Consider the following 20,791-nt stretch of genomic DNA (forward strand, 5'->3'; position numbering starts at 1 on the left):
TGTCCAGCGAGCTCAGGAAGTTGAGGTAGAAACAGAGGGGAGGGCTGACGCAGTGAAACATTTTCCCTCTGCGTTTCAGTTTTTCCTAATTCAGTCCTGCTCCTCATCAAGAGGGAGAAAAAGGGGGGGGGGCAGAGAAGAGGTGGGGTTTCTGATGGAGCAGAGAGGGTGACAGAGAGGAGTCGAACACTGAATCTGTGGAAATATAATGGAAGGCAGCATTGTTTCCCAAGACACTGGGTGAGTTTGCGAAGGGTTTGTGGCAAAGTAGCTGAGTAAAAATGCGTTCCAGGAACTGTTTTCTGTTGTGGCATGAGGAAGCTGTAACGGCCTCGGAGGAGAGGGGGAGTTGGGGTCGAAAGTCAGACAGCCAGAGCAGGAAAAACAGATGTGATGACTCAACGACTAATATATGGGTCACTGGCTTCTCAGAGTTTTTTGGAATATCCTGTTTGTATCTCAACGAACCAGATTTCTAATGTTTGGATTGCAAGAGAAAATACACTAATCTGTTTACAGTTTGTTACAAAAATGCTGATATTTGGTGTTTGTTCGATCCGTTTTGTGTGGAAGAATGCAAGTGGTTGAACGTTGACTCTGAGTGCTTGAAAACGAACGACCACACTGTTATCAGGCATGTGGGGATTTGAAAGCTTGTTTGATTGTTTGATTCTTTTACAGTATTAAACTTTCAACTTTGTTTCACTAATGGTGATCAGAATGTAGTTTTAGATCTTTGTTTGCTACTTGATGAACTTAAATAAACTGTGCAGCCTTTAGTAACAAGTTCAGTCTGACAAGGTTTCATTGCTGTGTTTTGTTTCATTTTACAATATATCTGCTCTTATATATCAATAATTTGATCAATAAAAAAAAGAGAGGTTTTGATTAATTTAGCATTTGTCTCAGGTTGAGCAAAGTCAGTTGTGCACTGTAAAAGATAGTATGTTGGCTTTACTTAAAAAAGCATGCTGAGTTCAAGTTACCTTTATTCAATCAAAACAACTTGTTTAACTCAAAATCCTAACCTTACTTTAGCTGATTTTCTTTTAAGCAGTTAGTCTCCATACTTTTTTCTTAGGTAAAGGTAACTAATTTTTGCAATAGTCAAATATTCAGACCCTTTACTTAAGTAAAAGTACTTAAATATTATGAGCAAAATTGCACTTAAACTATCAAAAGTAAAGCAATATGGCTCCTTTGAGTATGAGCAGTATATAATATTACTGATTAATAATGATTCATCAACATGTAAGTAGCATTTTACTATTATAGCTGGTTGATGTTGAGCTAATTTGAATTATGTTTTTTTTACGGTTGGGTAATTTAATTTTGTAAGAAAAATCTCAATCTGTTAAGTAACAAGTAACTAAAGCTCGCAAATGCACTATATGTAGTACAGTCAAAACAACAATATCAATATTTGAATTGTCGTGGAATTCAAAGTTGCAGGAAATAGCAATGCTCAAGTAAAGTACCGTTAAAAGTAAAGTAAGTACAACACTTCAGTCACATAATGTTCAGTCATTACACCACTCAGTATAGTGATGTTGTCATCCTGTATGACAAGGGCTGCACAGGGAGGTCCCACAAATTTAAAGCGAAATAGACTACCCTTTGGAACTACGTGGACATTTTTGACATCTCCGTCACTATATTAATATGTATAGGTAAATATCTGTCTGGTATTAGCAAATGGCATTGCAAATATACAGTAATACAAATAAAGTATATTCCAGGAACAAACTTTTTTTTGCATGTTCCCTAACACTAGTCAACCACAAAACCCAGTTGTAATTATAAAGCAGAAGTTGAAAGGACAAAACATGCTACATCATTCTGCTTTTGATGCAAGTTGCAAAGGTTCCAACACCAAACTTGCAAACTGTGTTATTCTTCTATCTATCTATCTATTTGTCTATCTATCTATCTATCTATCTGCTGAAGTTTGCGTTAGCTAGTGAACCTAAGCTCACAGAGTGGGGAGTGTTAAGCATATTTGATAATATGAGTAGCAAAGCCATGTTAAATAGCCTATGCAGTGATGTCATGATCCTGCGCGCACAAGGATGCCGTTGTGAGCATGCGCAGAATAAACAGTCAGAGAGTTCCCTGACCAAAGAAAAGATGGCGGTCTGTTCTTCTTTTTGTCCCGTGTATATTAGCCACTAGCAGGTGCTACCTAGCCACTTGGGTAACTGTGATAACGATAGACTGCTGCAGGAATGTCTAACGCTACAAGGAGTAAGCAGTCTGACCATGGCTAGATGTTACCTTATTAATATGGTTTCATGTCAGACCTTTACTTCATAACTATTACAAACACTGCATTTCAACTGCAGAAGAAAATGCTATTATATTTATTACAGTGCTGCTTGCATTTAAGGTACACAGGTAAAACAAATAAAGACCATCTTATTATATATCTGATAATATAAAACCACTGCAAGAGTGTATATCTGCACCGGCCTCCCTCCGGACGGCTGGAGTTCTCCTGCAGTTCGACTCCGATCCTGGGAATTTACTGAATGTCCTCCCCACTCTTTCCCCCCTTCCCTGTAATCACTGTCAACTATCAATGTTTATCTGCCAACTGTAGGCCAAGTACAGAAATCCAATATTGGTGTCTGTCAAAGATAAGACAGAATGTTCCTATTCTCACATAACCCCATGCCCCTTTCACACTGGCCAAAAAACCTGTTTAAACCCGCTAAGCCCCTGGTCAAATGACTCTGCAATAGATTTTCAACTAGTAATAATCGGCTTCACATCCATCGGCATTGATGTGAATGTCACACCCGGGTCAACGCGCTAATTTGCGCAATGTCGGAAGCAATGAAGACTCGTCTCCTCCGTCGTTAACTGCTGTTACCTCACCAGCTCGCAGGCTCCGAACTTTAGTAAAGAGACCTTTCGCATGTAGCTAGCTCACTTAGGCTAGCTTTGACTCGTTGGTGGTAACAACTAACCCAATCTAGATCATCGCTGAGGTTTAGAACGGGGCACTCTATTTCAACCCTTCGGCGGACGTACACGGCCTCATCTGTTGGTCACTCACTTCTCACAGTGGTTATAAACTGTCGGTAACATGGATGGATGTGCGGAGCCCATTCTCAAAGATCAAAACCAATAATGAATTCATCCACGCATTGAGTGCGTATCAATAACATTGGGTGATGAATGTAGGTTATTTTAATCCCACATACCATTTTGCTGCTCATAATTGGGAGCAACTGTGCATTAATCGAAGGCCAAAAAAGGTCCTTAAAGCTCCCTCCCCCTCCGCTGCATTTCGGTTCTGCCTCCACAGTTCCTCCCAGCCCACTGTGCCCGCGCACACTACCATGGCGACCGAAGCCAGGCAAGGTACGTAACATGACGTTCGCACCGGTAAGAAGCTAACCTGAAGCACGGACTACTGTCGACATTGCTAGACTATAACACGTTTTTTACTTACTGTTTATGAATCAGTTTAGCGTTAGCTAGCACGTTAGCTACTACAGTGTTACATAGTATGCCTGTAAATTAACAGCTTTATCTTCACATACATCATTTGTTGCTTTGCATTATGACTGACTCTTTTTTTCTATATTTTATAACATTAGTAGAGCTTTGAGACTGGTTCACTGGACTCTGATAAGGACATAACACGGCTGCTTCGACGAGTAGACAAGTGAGGAGAAGAGGGAGTCGCCTACAAGGCGCACCGGGCAGCGGCCGCGGGAGATGGGGCAAAGGTCGGCCTGTTGGCCCGACACCCGAGGACCCGGGAGCCGAAGACAAAGCTGATCTTTATGTGATGAGCCAGTTGGTACCTGCTGCTTGCACTGGTTTAATCCCAAGGAGGGTGTAGTTTAAGTTGCCTTTGCTAGATGTAAATAGTGTGCTGTGCAACATTTTTTTTCATTTATTTATTTCAATACCTCAGTATTTGCCTTGCAATAAAGTGTATTTTGAAATTGATTGGTTTCTCATTGCATAAATATACAACAATTTGAAGATTACTTTTTATTTATAATATAATATTTTTATATCAATGTACTTTTTGAATCAATTCAAGGCATTACAAATAAATTAATTTGGGGTTATCAGATTCACTGGTTCAGTACTACTGATGCAATATCTCAAAGAAAAGCATAACAAATTCATCAAATGATGTTATATTGTCAAGCTTTATTTTGAACATGAATAATATACAGTAAGTGTGTTGAATATTCTTTCCTCAGCTGTTCCCCCAGCAAAGTCAGCATCTGTGGAGAAAGCAACATGAGTATGTTAAACTGATCCAGGAAAAAATATTCCTCCTTCCAAATTTATCACAAGCCGAAATACTATGAGGGGAATAAATCATTTGAGTACATAATCTGTAATCATGATTATCATTGTCGAACACAATGTGTAATTACGTGCTCTTCGCCCTTTTACTGCTTGGTTTCAACACACTGGCAATATGCATTTTACTTTTCACAATGGTCAAAGTGGAGTCTTGCTTCGGGAAAACACACAAGGGGACTTCACTTTGTCTTGAAACACTGCTGAATTATTGACAGACAAACAGAAAATTACATGTATACAAATAAATATTTGACAGTCAGCTCTACAGTGCTAAATAAATACGTAAGTGATGAGTGCATTTGCAAATTCAGTACGTGAACGGAATATCCACACATACTTAGCATTTAGCATAGCACGGGATGCTACGTTGGTGATAAATAGTGATGCTAACTAAACAGTTCCACACTGATGGGGGAGCTTTTAGCTGCGAGAGCACAGGGAAATCTTACCGTCAGCAGCTTTAACAAATGTACTATTTATTTGACCAGTGTTAGGAAAATGCTGCAGAGCTGTTTTAGGAATCCCATAGCCCAGTGGGTGAGAAACGGTAATTTCAATGTCTATGACTTACTTCAAGGGCCAATCATTAAAAACCTTTATCACAATGATCCCTCCAATCTGTTGGCTGGAACTGCTTCTCTTTGGCGAGTTGTCTGATGTCAGATGGTAGTGATATTCATACTCTTCTACTTCTTGTATTTCGGATTGAATCGTTTATGTTCGTATATGGCGCATCACGATAAATATCGCTGCTGCAATGAATTGTGATGTGTCTCTATCTCCTTTCCTTTTGAATAGGAAGGTCCAGTGTACCCTATGCTAAAGCAGATAGCATTGAATCTAAATTCCTATGCATTTTGAGATTCAGAACAGCTCTTATAATGGCTGCTGATGAAATACTTCTGGGTCACTTTAGGAGACTTCCTAAGCCAATTTGACAATTCAACCGTACCCTCAGTCTTGGTTTTACCCAGCAGCTGTTTCCAGTGACTGTTTCCACTGCAGCTCCAAAGAATATACAGAAAAGGTTAGACAATAGCTGCGAGCTGTATGCTGGCATGTATGCCATAACAACTTTAAAAGGTGATAGTGGGTCAATGTTGATTTCACAGCTTAACAGCTGCCCTGCAGTGATAATAAAATCAACATGACCAGAGGGTTGGGTCTGGAGCCAACTGAAGCTGAGACAATATGTTTTGATCCCTGACCTTTATCCTTTCTTTCTTTCCATTACAGCCACACAAGCCCTCTGACAGGAACGCTCAATACTGCATCCATCCCCTCATCTTCTCCCCTGTCTCCACCCTCCCTGCCATCGAACCTTCCAGCCCGCCCATGTCGACCCAAACCACTGCCTCCTGCAGCCAAGTCCACCCAGCTCCCCTCTCGACCTCCTCTACCTCCATCCACTCCTCCCTCCCTCCCTCCACCTCTCCCACCTGTCTCCAAACCTCCTCCCCCTCCCTCCTCCAATCCTCCTCCTCCCTATGTTGCTCCCTCCCTCTCCTCCAACCACCCTCCCCCATCTCTCCCGTCTCCTCTCTCCCCTACTCCAGTCTCTCGTTCTCCCCCTCTATCCCTCCAGTCGACTGTGTCCTCTGATCTTACCCCCCATCCTACACCTTGTTCTCCTCAATTATCTCCAATTATCTTATCCTCCTTCTCACCACCCCCTGTCATCCCATCAGTCTCTCCAACTCCTCCATTGCTGAGTCTTTTAGATCGGCTGGTTGAGAGCACCACGGTATGGCAGCCCAATGGACTCAGCCAAGATCAAATCACTAATATAATGGAGAAAGAGGCAGCTGGGGTGAGACACACACCCACACACACACACAGTTATTCCACATTGAATGTCTTAATGACTAATTGATTTGGTAATGTCCAGAAACACCTATTGAAGTTTATTAGCTGAGTTTATAAGCAATTTTCCCAAGTTCTGGTCCATTTAAAGGAATAGTTCTGTAGAATAAATTACTCGCTTTCTGTCTGTCTGAGATGAGAAAATGTATACCAATCTCATGTCTGTGTGGGAAGTGTCACACAATGTCTACAGAGTCTGTGTAGTGTGAGCAGAAGGTAAGCTTCAGTTTGCGTCTACAGATAACGTGTTCAGGCCATAGACTGTTTCAAAATCTGGACCGACATGTCTCCCCTTGTACAAAAATGAAGCAACAATATCTTGGAATTTGTAAATCCTGTGCTTTTGACATCATTTGATGCATTTCGTTGCTCTCCTTGGTTGAGTATTAATCTGGCTACTCCAGGCTCGGGATGAATGGGAAAGCCATACAAAGCATTTGTGCTAACCAGGGCTAGAGCTACTGTCCAGCTTCCTTGCTTACCTTCTGCCAAGCCCTCTTCTTCTTCACGATACAAATACCAACTTGTATCGGGATGCTCACACACAGCAACAAATCCTCCATTTCTGATACGACAGGACGTCTGACAGCCGTGACGTAGGGAGGATCTCAGAGCTAATAGGCTATCAGAGTCAACGTGTCACTCAAATATTTTGCTCGGGTTCAAATATTTCAACTCGAGTATCTGAAGCTCTGCGCCTACCCCTGATTGTAGCATGTGCACAGCTGCATTTCTCCTGGAGTATAATTAAGGCATTGATGCACAGAGACCTGATTGGTTTCAATCCTCTTATCTCACAAAGCATAGAAGTTTTTAATTCTAAAATGTTGGTATGAATCCAAGTAAGAATTCCTTGATTATAAATTCAACATTTCAATTTAGGCTTGACTGTAGACAAATTTGACATTTTTGCATAAAATACTTGCACTTACTAAACTCTTTCTAGATTACCCTAACAATTATTTAAAAGTCTGTCAACTGAAATAAATTTTCCCAAATAATATAGTCTTTCCTGGTTTAAGATTAATATTAATCATTATTTCAGATACATCGGTCCATCTTCCAATGAATTTACAGTTACATATCATCATCACCCTTGGATGAAATTAAAGCAAACAGGACCTTTAAAATGAAGTGTTGCCAGATATAATTACATAATTTTGACAGCTGTAGAGCTGTAATGAGCTTTTAAAATCCATATTGGTTGAGCTTAAGTATAGGCTGTAAAAGTTGTTTTTGCTGTTACTCAACCTGTGGTATATGAAAATTTGATACATTTAAAATTGTTGTTAATAAGGTTTTTTTTATATTTGAGTTGTTGCTTGCTGCGTGTTTTAGTAATTAGCAGTATTTTTAAACTGTATTTTACTGTATGTGTTCTCCATTCTGACCTTGACATCTCATGCTGACATTTGCAGGCCTTCCTGGTTCACAGCACAGAGGACAAGAGCATAACGCTGTCAGTACGCCTGCCTAATGACCAGGGGGCGATGCTCGTACACAATCTGATGGTCAAACGACACAAAACATGTATGTATGCAGTGCAGCTTCTGCTCCTGATAGTTGCTATTAAAGCTTCAGATAGTAGAAATAGAAGATGCAGGATCTGCATGCCTGAGCACAGAGTTGACATTGCAGAGGAATTCATTCATAAATTGCTTTCTGTCTTAGTTCTCCACTTAGATGGCTCCTCTCTGCTTTTTGATGACATCCTCAAATTGATCTCCTTCTATTGTGCCAGCAGGTAAAACATACATATGTTTACAGTCGGGCCCATAAATATTTGGACAGTGACTTTTTTTTTTTAAGGCAAAAACCCATGACAAATTAGACAAATAAAAGGTCAGGAGTTGATTCCAAGTGTGAATTTGCATTTATTATCTGTTCATTTACAATAATGACTGTAATTCATTAAAAGTTAATGCGATGTGTACCTATGCACATTAATACTCAAGTAATTCTACATACATACATAAACATGCATACATGTAGACACACACACAAACACACACACACACACACACACACACAGAGAAAGATAGAAAACAGAAAGATTGTGTTAGGTAATAATATTAAAATTCCCTGCTTGCACTGAATGCTGGCTAACTGAATCCACCAATCAGGGACATCCTGACCATCCAACTGAGGTTACCCCGGGCCATTACCACGGCAACTAAGAGAGAGGAGCTGGAGGTCATCTCTGCTATGGGTGCAGGTAGTTAATTCACAACATAAGCACATTAAAGTTGGGTCATTGATGTAGCAAAGAACAGGACGCAGCAAAAGCAGTATTTTACAGAAATGTAAGTGACGGACAACATGGATGACAACATGAAAACATACAGATTCAGGATTAATGTACACTTTGAAAAACATAGTGAATGTAAAAAGATTTAAATAATATATAAAAATAATAAATATTAATTACATTCTGAGGCAATGTAGCAAGCAATGTAAAACATATAACAAAAGACAAAACAGCATCGACACAACATGAAAATCAAGAGTATATATAGGTTGTATAATCTATGCAGCATATCACATTTACAGGTATACATAAAAAGGTCCTAAGTAATTGTAAAATAATTATTATGTCTTTTGTATAACATTTTATCTCTCTAGATACATATCCTTCAAAAATAGCTGAATATTTGGGAGTGTTCACTCAGAGAGTTATAGTAATAACTTACAATACTGATTCCCTTTTTGTAACTTTCTGTTGAATGACAAGCTATGGGAGACTGATAAAGGAGGAAACATTTAACCTTTCTCTGTCCAATTTGAAGCAAGGTTTGACTACCAGTTCACTTATTGACATGTTTTATTTGGTTTGTTTGTGAAAAAAATGAAGTGTACGTCTCTATTTTTAAAGTGTACTTTGTGCAGGACTAATTCTTGACTGGTTACCTTGGAACTTCGCAGTGACAAAAACACCCCACTTCAGTCACTGCACCAAACCAAGAAATAGTACCTCTCATAACCCTGATTCGTACAGATTTCTTTCTTCTTTTTTATCTTCAATCTCAGCAACAAATAATTGTGTAATTCCCAAAATGTTGAAATATAAATTCATCGTGTTGTTAGATAAGATGAAAACAAATTCTCAGCAAAAAGGTCAACAATAAACGTTCATACTCTACTGGGAGGCAGACAACCTCTCATACTTTAATTAAAGAATGATAATATAATATGATGTGAGACAGATAATTATGGGAGAACAAATGAAAGATAGCTAATAAGAGCCAGTAATCTGACAAGTGAGCAGAAAACAACTCGTCAACCCTGTCTGCATGTGTTACAGATTTCTGGACGTCCAAACTGAACCAGCAGACAAACAACCAGGACCTGGTTTTGGATCAGAACAGTCTGTATTTGTATGTCAACCCGGTCACTGTAGAAGAGAGCCCCAAGAAAGACCTGACCCACTCCTTTATCTCCAAACTTGACATCATCACAAATCAAAACATCTCCTCCTCCCTGCAGAATGGAGAAGCCCCCACAGAAGGATGGCCAAAAATGACCATGCCCAACCAGGAGATTAAATACAAACGCCCCCCACCCAGACCACCCAGCCTGGGCTCAGGGTCTGTGATGGGCCTCCTCTTCTCCTCTCCCCCCTCTCCCCACCCTTTGTCTTCTGTAACTTCAGCAGCTGTGAGAAAAGAGGAAGGAAGGGGAGGAGGTGGGGAGCAAGAAGAGAGGAAGTCAATGTCAACATCACCTTCTCCGTCGAGGCCTCCTGTCCCCCTGCACAGCCGAGTCGCTCCTCCATTGCTTCCTGCTCCTCTCCGTCGCACCTCCTCCAGGAAAAGCACTGACCGAGAGGTAGGAGAGGGGAAAGAGAGAGAGAAGGGACAAAATCCTGCAAGGAAAGCTGAGAAAAAGGGGGGAGGAGACAGAGGAGAAGAGAAATCAGGAAGTAAACCAGGTCTGCTGGGTGAAGGGGTTGAAAAAGAGAACAGTAATCAAAATCAAGAGGAGGAGGTTAAAAAGGACAGAGAAAAGAGAGAGAAAGAGAATGAGAAGGAGGAAAAAGAGATGAAAATGGATAAAGAGGACAAACAAAAATCTGGTTCCCAGTGTCCATCAATAGTGAAGAAACCGTCCCGTCCCGTCCCTCCACCGAGGAGGAAAATGTGTTCCCCAGATGCACCTGTGAGCCCCAACCAGGCTGGAGGAGGGTTAGCAAATCAAAGTGCTGGGATGAGAGTCCCCCTTCCCTTACCAGCGCAGAGGCCAGATGTCTCACTGTATTCACCACAAGGAGGCGCTGTGGTGGTAACCGACCCTGATTCCTGCTCTACCAGCAGCACAGAAGAAGAGGGAGAGCTTAACCAGGAACAGGAGCAAACCCAGAAGTAGGTGTGCATTGGCTGCTGTACAGATGCAAAGTACTGAAGCACGTCCAGTCTGAAAAACTATGTGCAGTGGTTTGCTTTAATTTCCAGGTTGGACAACATTGAACGTTTCCTTGAAATGATGTAAAACAAATGAGTGTTGCAGGGATGACGATTTTCAAAAATAAGATCTGTGACTAAATCTTTATTATTGAGAAGATAATCTTCACAAACAAACACTGTTACTTTATTTGTGAAGCCTTAATACAATCGGCAGAGTTAAAAACCAAATGTTAGTCTTCAAATGATCTCCAACACTTTTGCAAAACATCAACATCAACACCACTAAGCTCCCAACTTTGACACTTACCTCTTCTACAAAGGCCTCTCCTTTTAGAAAATTACTGTTTGGAGGAGCAAGGCTGTAAAGACGAACTAGTGAGGAGATTGGACTTTGTGTCGGCATGATGACATTTAAAGTCCAAAAGATCTTAAAACTTAAAACCTATAATCCAGTCATTTGTTGTCCTGCAGTCTCCTTGGCTATTTGCTGAGTTTTTTATGGTTGTCATGGTTGCCTTTAAGACAACCTGTTTTTGCTAGATGCTGATGGAGTTTAATCTTCTGAGTTCTATGGGTAAAAGTTCTTCTTTAGTAGAGCTGTAACAGTTAACCGACTGGTAATCGACTACTAAATTAATCGCCAACTTATTTGATAATGGATTTATCGGTTCAAAAAGGCAAAATTCTCTGATTTCAGCTTCTTAAATGTGAATATTATCTGGTTTCTTTGCTCCTCTTTGACAGTAAACTAAAAATCTTTGGTGTGTGGACAAAATAAAGCATAATCTTGCGTTTGGGAAACACAAGCCCCACTTTTCTCCATTTTATGACATTTTTTGGACCAAACAACTAATCGATTAATCAAGAAAATAATCTATGGATTAATCGATAATGAAAATAATTGTAAGTTGCAGCCCTAGTCTCCACTGTAGATGCTATGGATGCTCAAAAACACTGCTCGAGATATTGCAGTACATTGAGTGAAGAGTTTAAATCAGTGTTGTATTAGTCGAGTCCGAGACTCAAACTCAAGGCCTTGTTTTTCAAAATTATTCAATTTCGTTCAAGGGCAAATATGTGTGTTCATTAGCCTACATATGGATTCACCTGCATACCATTAGTAACGGTGCTAAAATGCCTAAAAGCTCAAAAGCTTGGCTCAAATGGATTTTACATCAGATTTAATCCTGATGACAAAGACTCGGGTAATTGGGATTTAATTAGAACTCTTCTTTGATGACCCACATTCAGACTCAGGCTCAGATTCAATACTGAGGACTTGATACCCGACTGAGACTCAAGGTTTAATGACTCGACTACGACACTGGTTCATATATGTAACCAGGTGACACACCTGTGCCTTAACAGTAATGTGGAGGATTTAATGTCAATCATTTTAAGGTAATTTTGAGACATCCAACATGTAATCCAAACATTCATGCAGACAAGCTATTGTTTGTTTTATTAGTGTTTACTGCATGTACAAATCTCTACGGAGTCTAATCAATGTGTAGCACTCTAAGGATGTCTTATTTTGAGAAATGATGTGACTATTTAGATGCATGTAAGTACTTTTAGAGGAAGAAAGGTTCCAGAATAGTCACTTTTGAAACAAACTGACTGTGCTAAATGTTGCATCAAGATCAGTTTTCCAGCATTCACCTCTCAACATATGTTAATTTAGCTTTACAATATTCTTTTGACTGAGTTAAGTAAAACATTGGACTGATGGAAACTTTTTCCTATTCTTAGATCCACTACTTGGACTCCTGAGATTTTCACCCATAACTGAGTTTTTAGTTGTTATGGAGCCAAAAACAAATAGCACCAGTTCAATGGTAACAAACTGATGAAAGAGTTCAGGCGGGTTGGAGCTGATAGAAATGCTGCAAGTAACTCATATATCTACTCTTTCCTACTGTGCTGAGCAGAGAGGTATCTCAGAATGAATTACATGTTGGGCCTTGAGGTGGATGGTCTACAAAAGTAGAGAACACGTCAGGTTCCACTCCTGTCACACAAGAACAGAAACCTGAGGCAGCAGTGGACACTGGTCTGATCTGATGAATCTGGATTTCGCTGAGTATGCAGATCATAGAGTCACAATTTTCAGGGAGGCAGACACCCTCCCCACGTTTAAAGTTAAACTTAAAACCTTCCTCTTCGATAAAGCTTATGGTTAGAGCTGCTCAGGTGTTAACTAAACCATTTCTTTATTATGCTGCTATTGGCCTAGACTGCTGGGGGAACTTATATCATGAGCATCTTTCTCCCTCTCCCTCTCTCTCTCTCTCTGACCCCATGTATTTACATTACATGTCACTAACTCTGTTTTCTCTCTCTCCCAGTGTAGTACTTATTTTTTACCTATTTGTTTTTACTATTATTATTATTAATGAAATCATTGCATTTATAAGTGTCAGTTTTTCCGTAATTAGAAGTATCAGTCTGGTAGAGATTAAAGCGGCAGTTGTACAACTGTCCTCTCTCTCTCTCTCTTCTATCCTCCTGTCTCTCCTCTCCCCCTCTTTTTGCCCACCTCTCCTCTCTTCCCCATTTTTCTCCCCACCCCAACCGGTCGAGACCGATGACCGCCCACAACTGAGTCTGGTTCTGTCAGAGATTTCTTCCTGTCAAAAGGGAGTTTTTTCTCTCCACATGGGATTTGTTGGGTTTTCCCTGTGATATTGTAATATTGACCTCACTATGTAAAGTGCCTTGAGACAATCTTGTGATTGGCGCTATACAAATAAAATGGAATTGTATTGAATTGAAGTCAACAGCATGAATCCATGTACTTGTGCCTTGTGTCCAGGCTTTTGGTGTTATAATGGTGTGGGGAATGTTCTCTTTCAGTCATGGTTAAAATGCCATAAGCTATCTAAATATTGTTGCTGACCATGTGCATCTATTTATGGCCACAGTAAAGCATCCTCTAATGGCTTCAGCATGGTAAAACACCTTTGACAGGTGGTAGAACTGGAGATTGGCAGCATGAATTTGCAGGTGGCAAATCAGCAGAAATAATTTGATGCAGTCATGTCAACATTGAGAAGAATCTCACAGGAAATTTTCCAATATCTGTTAGAATCCATGTCACGTAGAATTGATGCTGTTTTGAGAGCATAGGGACAAATGAAATACCAGAAATGTAACAAGATTTTTTGACCATAAACTTCAAATACATGTAGAGTATCACAAATTATCAGAGTGCAAGGTTGTTTGCTGTTTTACTAATATCAAAGAAAGGAATCATGTCTGTGGAGATTCTCATTCGTTCAGCTCATAGTTATCCAAAAGCTTGCTTGTTGATTCTTGAGGACGTTTCACCTTCATCCAAGAGGCCCCTTCTGTTGTAACTAAGTTGAGGTGAATCCAGGTAATTAACATCGGTGGAGTGTGGGCAGTGCTCACTGGGGCTCCAGACAGTTCATTGAAACTGTTGACCTGAGGTCATGAGTCCATACCGTGGTTCTTGGGGTCACATGAGGCTTAATTAAAGGTTGTTAAGTCTCCTGGGAAGAGATGAAAGAAAAGCATTGTAGGTGGGAGACAGATGGTTTGGCAGACCTACTCCTCTGTTTAAGAATGGTTTCTCAAAAACAGAAACTTTTCTAAATCAGCAAACAAAAGAGTTTGGGTCATTAACAGTCACTTTCCAGAAAGTTTCTTAATAGATGAAGAGAAACTGAAGAAACAGACTTACTGTCTATTTCTTTCCAGTCGTCCTACAGAGAGCCCTAGTCCGAAGGCAGCGATTAGGAGAACCCCCACCACCATAATGTTGGACCGAGCCCGCTACCGCCTGTCTAGCGTCATCACCGGCCTCATCAGCCATGACCGCCGCCTCACACAGCGCATAGTAGTGATGGCCAGGGACCCTTTGAGCTACTTTGGCAACCTGGTGAGTACGCCGAGGAAGAAAGATCCATTTTGTGTTTAACAATCACCAGATGTATGTGGATTATTCTGGATAACAGCATCAAGCAAAAGTCTAAAACACAAATACCCATGTAGGTCAAAGAGCACCGTGCCTTCACCTTGGAGACCATGTCAAATCACTCCTCTTCCACGGAGCTGTTACAGGAGATCAGACAGATGATGACTCAGCTGAAGAGTTACCTCCTGCAGAGTGCAGAGCTGCAAGCCATGTTGGAGCCACAGCATCAGTATGTACAAGACAAACTAGGTAACTGTACCATTATGTAGTGTTTTGTTTAGAATGTGTAACTCAATGTTGTCTCATGTGGAACTATAGCCATATGAGGAATTCGATAAAACTGTTAATTCCTTGATATATTTAACTTGTTTATGTTGTACTAATATTAAACTGCTGTGCAGACTTTTTATATATGTTGAAACTGTGTCAAAGAAGTAATATGTTCAAAGGTTTTGTCTCTGGGGTTGTTTTCCAATGCTGTCCATTTAGAGACAGAACATTAGAAACATCTTTTATGCTCTTTGTGTGTGTGTGTGTGTGTGTGTGTGTGTGTGTGTGTGTGTGTTCGTTCATGCAGAGAACATTGTAGAAGCTGCCCTGTGTAAGAGTGTGCTGAAGCCACTAAGGGAGCCAATTTACCAGTGTCTGGAGAAACTACAGAACAACAACAACGGCCTGAAACAACTAACACAGAACCAGGTACAACATGAGCACTCCTGGTGGTAATACAAATAGTGGGGAATAACAAGTGAAGGTACCTGTAAAATTATTATCTACATTACATGAGCAAGAGACTACACACACTACTTTACAGTATATTTAGCAGCAGCAGCAGTTGTGATGTTGCTGGTATGTATATCGTTGTGTCAGTCTGTTGTCATAGGAAGCACCACCACAGCATTAGGAGTAACCACTGCTGTGCCCGAGGCCTCTGCTATGGAGAAGATCAGCATCAAACTGAACAACCTCCATCTGGAGTATTCTCCTCAGAAAAAGATTGAGCTTCTGCTGAAGGCTTGCAAGATCATCTATGACTCCATGTCTGTCAGCAGTCCAGGTCAGGACCCTGGACACAGCGTACCTCACCAGGAGATATGTTTGTCGTTTACCTGCTTTTGTACCATTAATGCATGAAGAGAACGAGGTACCAGATATTTCAAAGCTTCATTCATGGTAAAAATTTAGAATTTAAATCTATTGATCGTTTTATATCCATTTCCTCCATAATAATTGTAATTGTTACGGTAAATAATTGTCTTTGAGAAATAGTCTTTTCGGCCAGTGTGTACAGTGTTAGCTGCAATTCCAAATGGGGCCACTATGACAAAGTCGTCTGGCTGTTCCTATCCGCCGCTTGGAGAAGTTTGTCTGTTGTTCTTACGACATGTATATACCAGTATGCATGTAAAGTAAAAACTCAAATTTAGGCAACTTACATGAATGAGTGTATAAACTTCCCCTGGAATGTAAAAATATTTATATAAGTGTGTGTTTAGGGCGGGCCCATGGTGCTGATGACTTCCTGCCTGTAATGATGTACGTCCTGGCTAGATCCAATCTGTCCGCCCTGCAGCTGGATGTTGAATACATGATGGAGTTGATGGACCCATCTCTAACAATAGGAGAAGGTGAGGTACACTCAGTGACGGACTGGGATCAAAAAACAGGCCTGGCATTTGCAACCCTTTTTTTCAAATCCAGAAACACCAACCCCACTTAAATGTTGACAAAAAAGGATGAAACCATGCATACTGAGCAGAAATTCGCAACACACTCAAACGACACTACTATCGCTACAGCCAGTTTTTTAACCGCAAAAAAACAGGATTTTTTTTTTTTTGCACACACAGAACCAACAGCTAGCGAACCATAAGGGAATATTTGCCAATGTTTACAAAAAGTGTATTGAGCTTTCTGCTCCTTTAAAGCACAGTAGGCTACCGCTACAGGCAACAGGTTGTGACAGTCTGACTGCATTGTGTGAAGACTTTTTTAAACTGTCCCAGTGTATGGTGAGATTTGACAACCTAGAGTGTGAATTGTCAACTGTTGAATGGTGCATCTTCGTCAAATGTAAAGCTGGAGGTATTTACTTATGGTCTGAAGAGCATTTGGGCTTTTTTCAGTGGGAAATTACGAGGATCAAGACACGCTAGAACAACAAAGTTCCCTGTGCTGCAGGAACCGGCGATGATTTCATTCTGATGCTGTATCGAGGATGACGTTGTGGATATTAATTCTATACACCAACAATGAGTCTGTAGCTGTTTCCGCTGCATCACCAGACTCCCCTGGAATAGCTTTTCTTTTCTTAGTGTGTTTTGCTGGCAATGCGGCCTGTACTTTCATGTCAGATTCCTCACTTAGAAATTTTGTGTTTGCCCAGTTCACAAAATTGTCTGCGGTCTCTTTTATGATGTCAAAAAGTTTTTCAGTTACTATTGTTTTTCTTAAGCCATCCGATGGGCATCCAGGAGATCCATCCCGCTTGTCTGGAGGTACTTTGACAAGTGCGAGGACATGCGCAGCAACACTTGCGCAGTCAAAACAGTCTCATTCTTTAAAAGTGACTCCATGAAGGCATGTGTTTGTGGCTGCATTCATAAAATAACTTTTTGAAAATAATCAAATACATTCTGAGCGGCCCATATAGAGGGCGGCCCTTCTGGCATTTGCCCAAATTCTAGATGGCCAGTCCATCAGTGGGTACACTGACACATGCACTTTTAACCCAGTAAACGTTTCTTCCCAGTGATGTATCTGTGTCTATTACATGACTGATAATGTCTGTGGGTGTGCAGGTTCCTATTATCTGACGACCACCTATGGGGCTCTGGAGCACATTAAGACTTTTGACCAGCAGAGATCAGCAACACGGCAGCTCAGCAGAGAGGTTCAGGACTCCATCCACCGCTGGGAGAGACGACGCACACTCAACCAGGAGCGCATGGCTCAAGGATCTGTTCGGGTACGCACACATCTCTGAGACTTCAAAGGACTTTACATCAACTAACCTTAATTGCCTGAAGACTTACTTTTATCATAACCAACCATAACCTTCACCTGACCTTAAAACAAGTCTTCCCTTTTAAACTTTAGGGTTTACATTGTGGGAAAAAATGTAATTTTTCTGTGTAAACAGAGAAATCACACAGAAGATGGACAATTGAAAAATGTTGCCAGACATTTTATGCACTATGGCTTGAACACAATATGACTGTGTGTGTGTGTGTGTGTGTGTGTGTGTTGTATAGGACTTTCTGACAGTGTGTTGTCCTGAGATCGGAACCAACCCAAGGACTCTGGGTGTCCTCCCCACCACGAACATCGAGCAGCTGACTGAGCAGTGTGGAGCACGCTTTGAACAAGGTGAACGTCTGGAAGACCGATCTGGGGTTTTATATTTTAATTTATTTCCTTCACCCGAACAACACCACAACAACATGAATTTAAAACCATTTATCCCAGATTTAAATATTCAAAATATAATATTGCTTTACCATAAAGTAAAGGGATTTTTAAGAGACATGTTTAAAATACGAGTTATCAGATATCCTTACTTTTTCTCCCTAGTATGGCTCAAACCCCAAAATGCTGGATCATACACTTCCCATAATGCAACTGAAAAGTACATTATTTTCTGAGACATGACAAAGCTGCTCCACAGCAGAAAATGGTAAAGAAGTTTTTTACCATGAAAACTGATCTGCAGTGTCAATTCAATTATCTAAGAACCAGTTTTTGATAAAGAACACTGGGGTGGACTGTGAGGCTGTTACTGTATGTTTGGCAAAAATTCTGCACAGATGAACTGTGAAATGTTTGTCCAAAAATAGTAACAGTGCAAATATGAGACAAACTAAATATGGCAGGTTAATCAGTGAGATTTGAGGTTCCAGTAAGTATTTATTTAAAGTTTGCTTCCAACCTATATGCTTAGCATTAGTGCTAAGGCTCTATGCTGGTTTCTAGAATTTGTTCTTGTGGGAAAGTGTGGCTGTAGCACTACTATTATATTAACACTACATTATTATGACTCATCTGGGTAACCTGATGCCTACTTGTTTCTCTCCTGCAGACTCATACACACTCAGTGTGTATATGGAGGGTGTTCAGCGGCCCCTGGCCTCGACTGAGCTGGCCCTCAGTGTAAAGAACAGCTGCCAACCCGGAGCCTACTGCTTTGTCTATCACCCTGTCAACCAACCCAGCAAACAGCCCGGCCAAAGCTGCCCCAGTGACTTGCCCCCAGCTCCACCTGCAGATAGCTTCTTTGCTGCTGACCAAATCACAGTGGAGCCAGAGGCGGTAGAGGAGAGTCTGATTAGCTTGTAACTGATCCTGCAACACAGTGGAATCTGCTGTATCACCATGGCAACTATCAACAAAATGAACCAGAAATATTAATCTAATTCTGATTTAAATGTAAGGATTTTTGCATGCAAGATATCTCAAAGGACTTGGAGTGTGACGAAAACAGATACGGTATGACTCCGTTCCTATGAAGTAATAAGGGGCTGACTGGTCTGATGCTGCATACACTCCCAAAGACAGCAGTGGCCACGTAAAATGAGAAAACTAACAGATAAAGACAGATTTTGTGCCTCAACAAGGGGTCTGGAACCCCAGGGACTGCAGGAGGATATGGCTTTATAGAAGATCAAATCCATTCTACAATGCACATACATGAACATGTATATACTGTTTATACATTATGATACTGATTCTACTCTATCTGATGCTCAACACATCTGCTTCGAAAAGAGGTAGATTAAAGTAAAGTACGGATTATTTAGGATTACTAGGTTCAGGATTATATTAACAGGATAAATCTGTAATTTCTCTTAAAAACAAGTCTAAAGTATCTAGATTAATGTTACTTGGTGATAACTAGCTCCAAAAACACTTGTGTAAAGGGAAAAATGTGACATTTTCCATAAATCAGAGTAAATAGAAGTTATATTGACCAATACCAATACAAGTTTCCTTCCATGATTCTCTATAAACTGATATTGACTGTACTGTAAATAAACTGGATTTGAGTTTCCAAATGCTGTGTTGTTGTTGTTTCTTTTTGGTGTTTTTGGAGGGAGGGGGCTTAACAAGGAGATGCATTTTTTTAATGATTCACAAATACTGATCAGTTATAAGCCATTTTTAAACTTGAATTTAATTTAAAACAGATATAGTAGCAGCTATGTGTGACTTTTTTTTCTATACTGGTTGTACTGTGAAATAAACAGGTTTTCACAGTTTGCCAAATGGACAATGGTTCCAAAATCAATTAACAAATAATGATTCACAAATGCTTTATAGATCAGTTATAAAGCCTTGATAAAGCAGAGACATAATAAACTCCCAACCCTGTGATAAAAACCATCTATATTGAGCAGCAATGGATGGTAGGCATGATGGCCAGGGGTGTCAACAAGCTTTAACATCACAACTGCTCAAAACCCAACATGAACAAAACATCGAGATTCACACCAGAGTTCTGTCATTGCTTTAACGTCACCTACCAACAGTGCTAAGGGCAGAGATGGGAGCTGACAGTGTATCTGATTAGGACATGTAGTGTGAGGTGACCCAGGCTTTATGAGTGAAGCTTGTTATGCTCTTTAAAATCAGAGCTTTGCAGAGCCATTGTTAAGACCAGCTGCTTCCTGTCCTTGCAACATCATTTCCAACTCCAACCATAACGAGGACCTTGGTAACAAGCTTCCTGTTCAAACTGCAATCTCCATTTCACCTTTTCATTTTTTTTCTCCATTTCAGGAGGCTTCCATACAGAAAATGTTTCATGATCCAGGGGCAAAGCAATGGACACATCCAGTTATATTTGTACTTCCTGTAAATCTGATGTATGGAGATGGAAGGTTTTTCCATTCTGACAAACAGAAAAACACTATTTAAAACTGATTATGTATTCTAAGATTGGCTTTAGTCTGCAGTTTTGCCCAGGCTGTAAGTAAAGTAATATGAGATGATAAAGATAACATGATGAAACCTCTTTATTGTTTTGTATGCATATATACAGAATATGCAATAAATACCCCGGTAGGTTGACCTACAGTCTAGTCAAATGTGCATTAGCTATTACCTCTGCCATGGACATATGTCTTTGCCCCTGTCTGTTGGTTTGTTTATTTGTCAGTATTTCCATGGAAATTCTTCACTTTCTTAAACATTTCAAGCTAACTAATTCCAACTGCATCGAGCAGATGTTCCATTTTGTCTAATATACTTGTCTCAA

The 20,791-nt window shown here is 40.3% G+C and overlaps 1 protein-coding gene across 1 annotated transcript; it reads left to right on the plus strand.

The window, feature by feature from the left end:
* On the plus strand, nt 1-19,589 carry rin3 (Ras and Rab interactor 3). The gene is made up of 14 exons (XM_035610174.2): nt 1-240; nt 5,572-6,145; nt 7,617-7,728; nt 7,870-7,942; nt 8,322-8,413; nt 9,500-10,556; nt 14,322-14,502; nt 14,616-14,787; nt 15,116-15,237; nt 15,409-15,595; nt 16,035-16,166; nt 17,340-17,506; nt 17,793-17,907; nt 18,617-19,589. The coding sequence occupies exons 1-14, from the start codon at nt 209-211 to the stop codon at nt 18,871-18,873; spliced, it is 3,273 nt and encodes a 1,090-aa protein (XP_035466067.2). The 5' UTR covers nt 1-208; the 3' UTR covers nt 18,874-19,589.
* The last annotated feature ends 1,202 nt before the right edge of the window (nt 19,590-20,791 follow it).

The sequence above is a fragment of the Scophthalmus maximus genome, chromosome 15, assembly GCF_022379125.1.
Source record: "Scophthalmus maximus strain ysfricsl-2021 chromosome 15, ASM2237912v1, whole genome shotgun sequence".
Taxonomy (NCBI): domain Eukaryota; kingdom Metazoa; phylum Chordata; class Actinopteri; order Pleuronectiformes; family Scophthalmidae; genus Scophthalmus; species Scophthalmus maximus.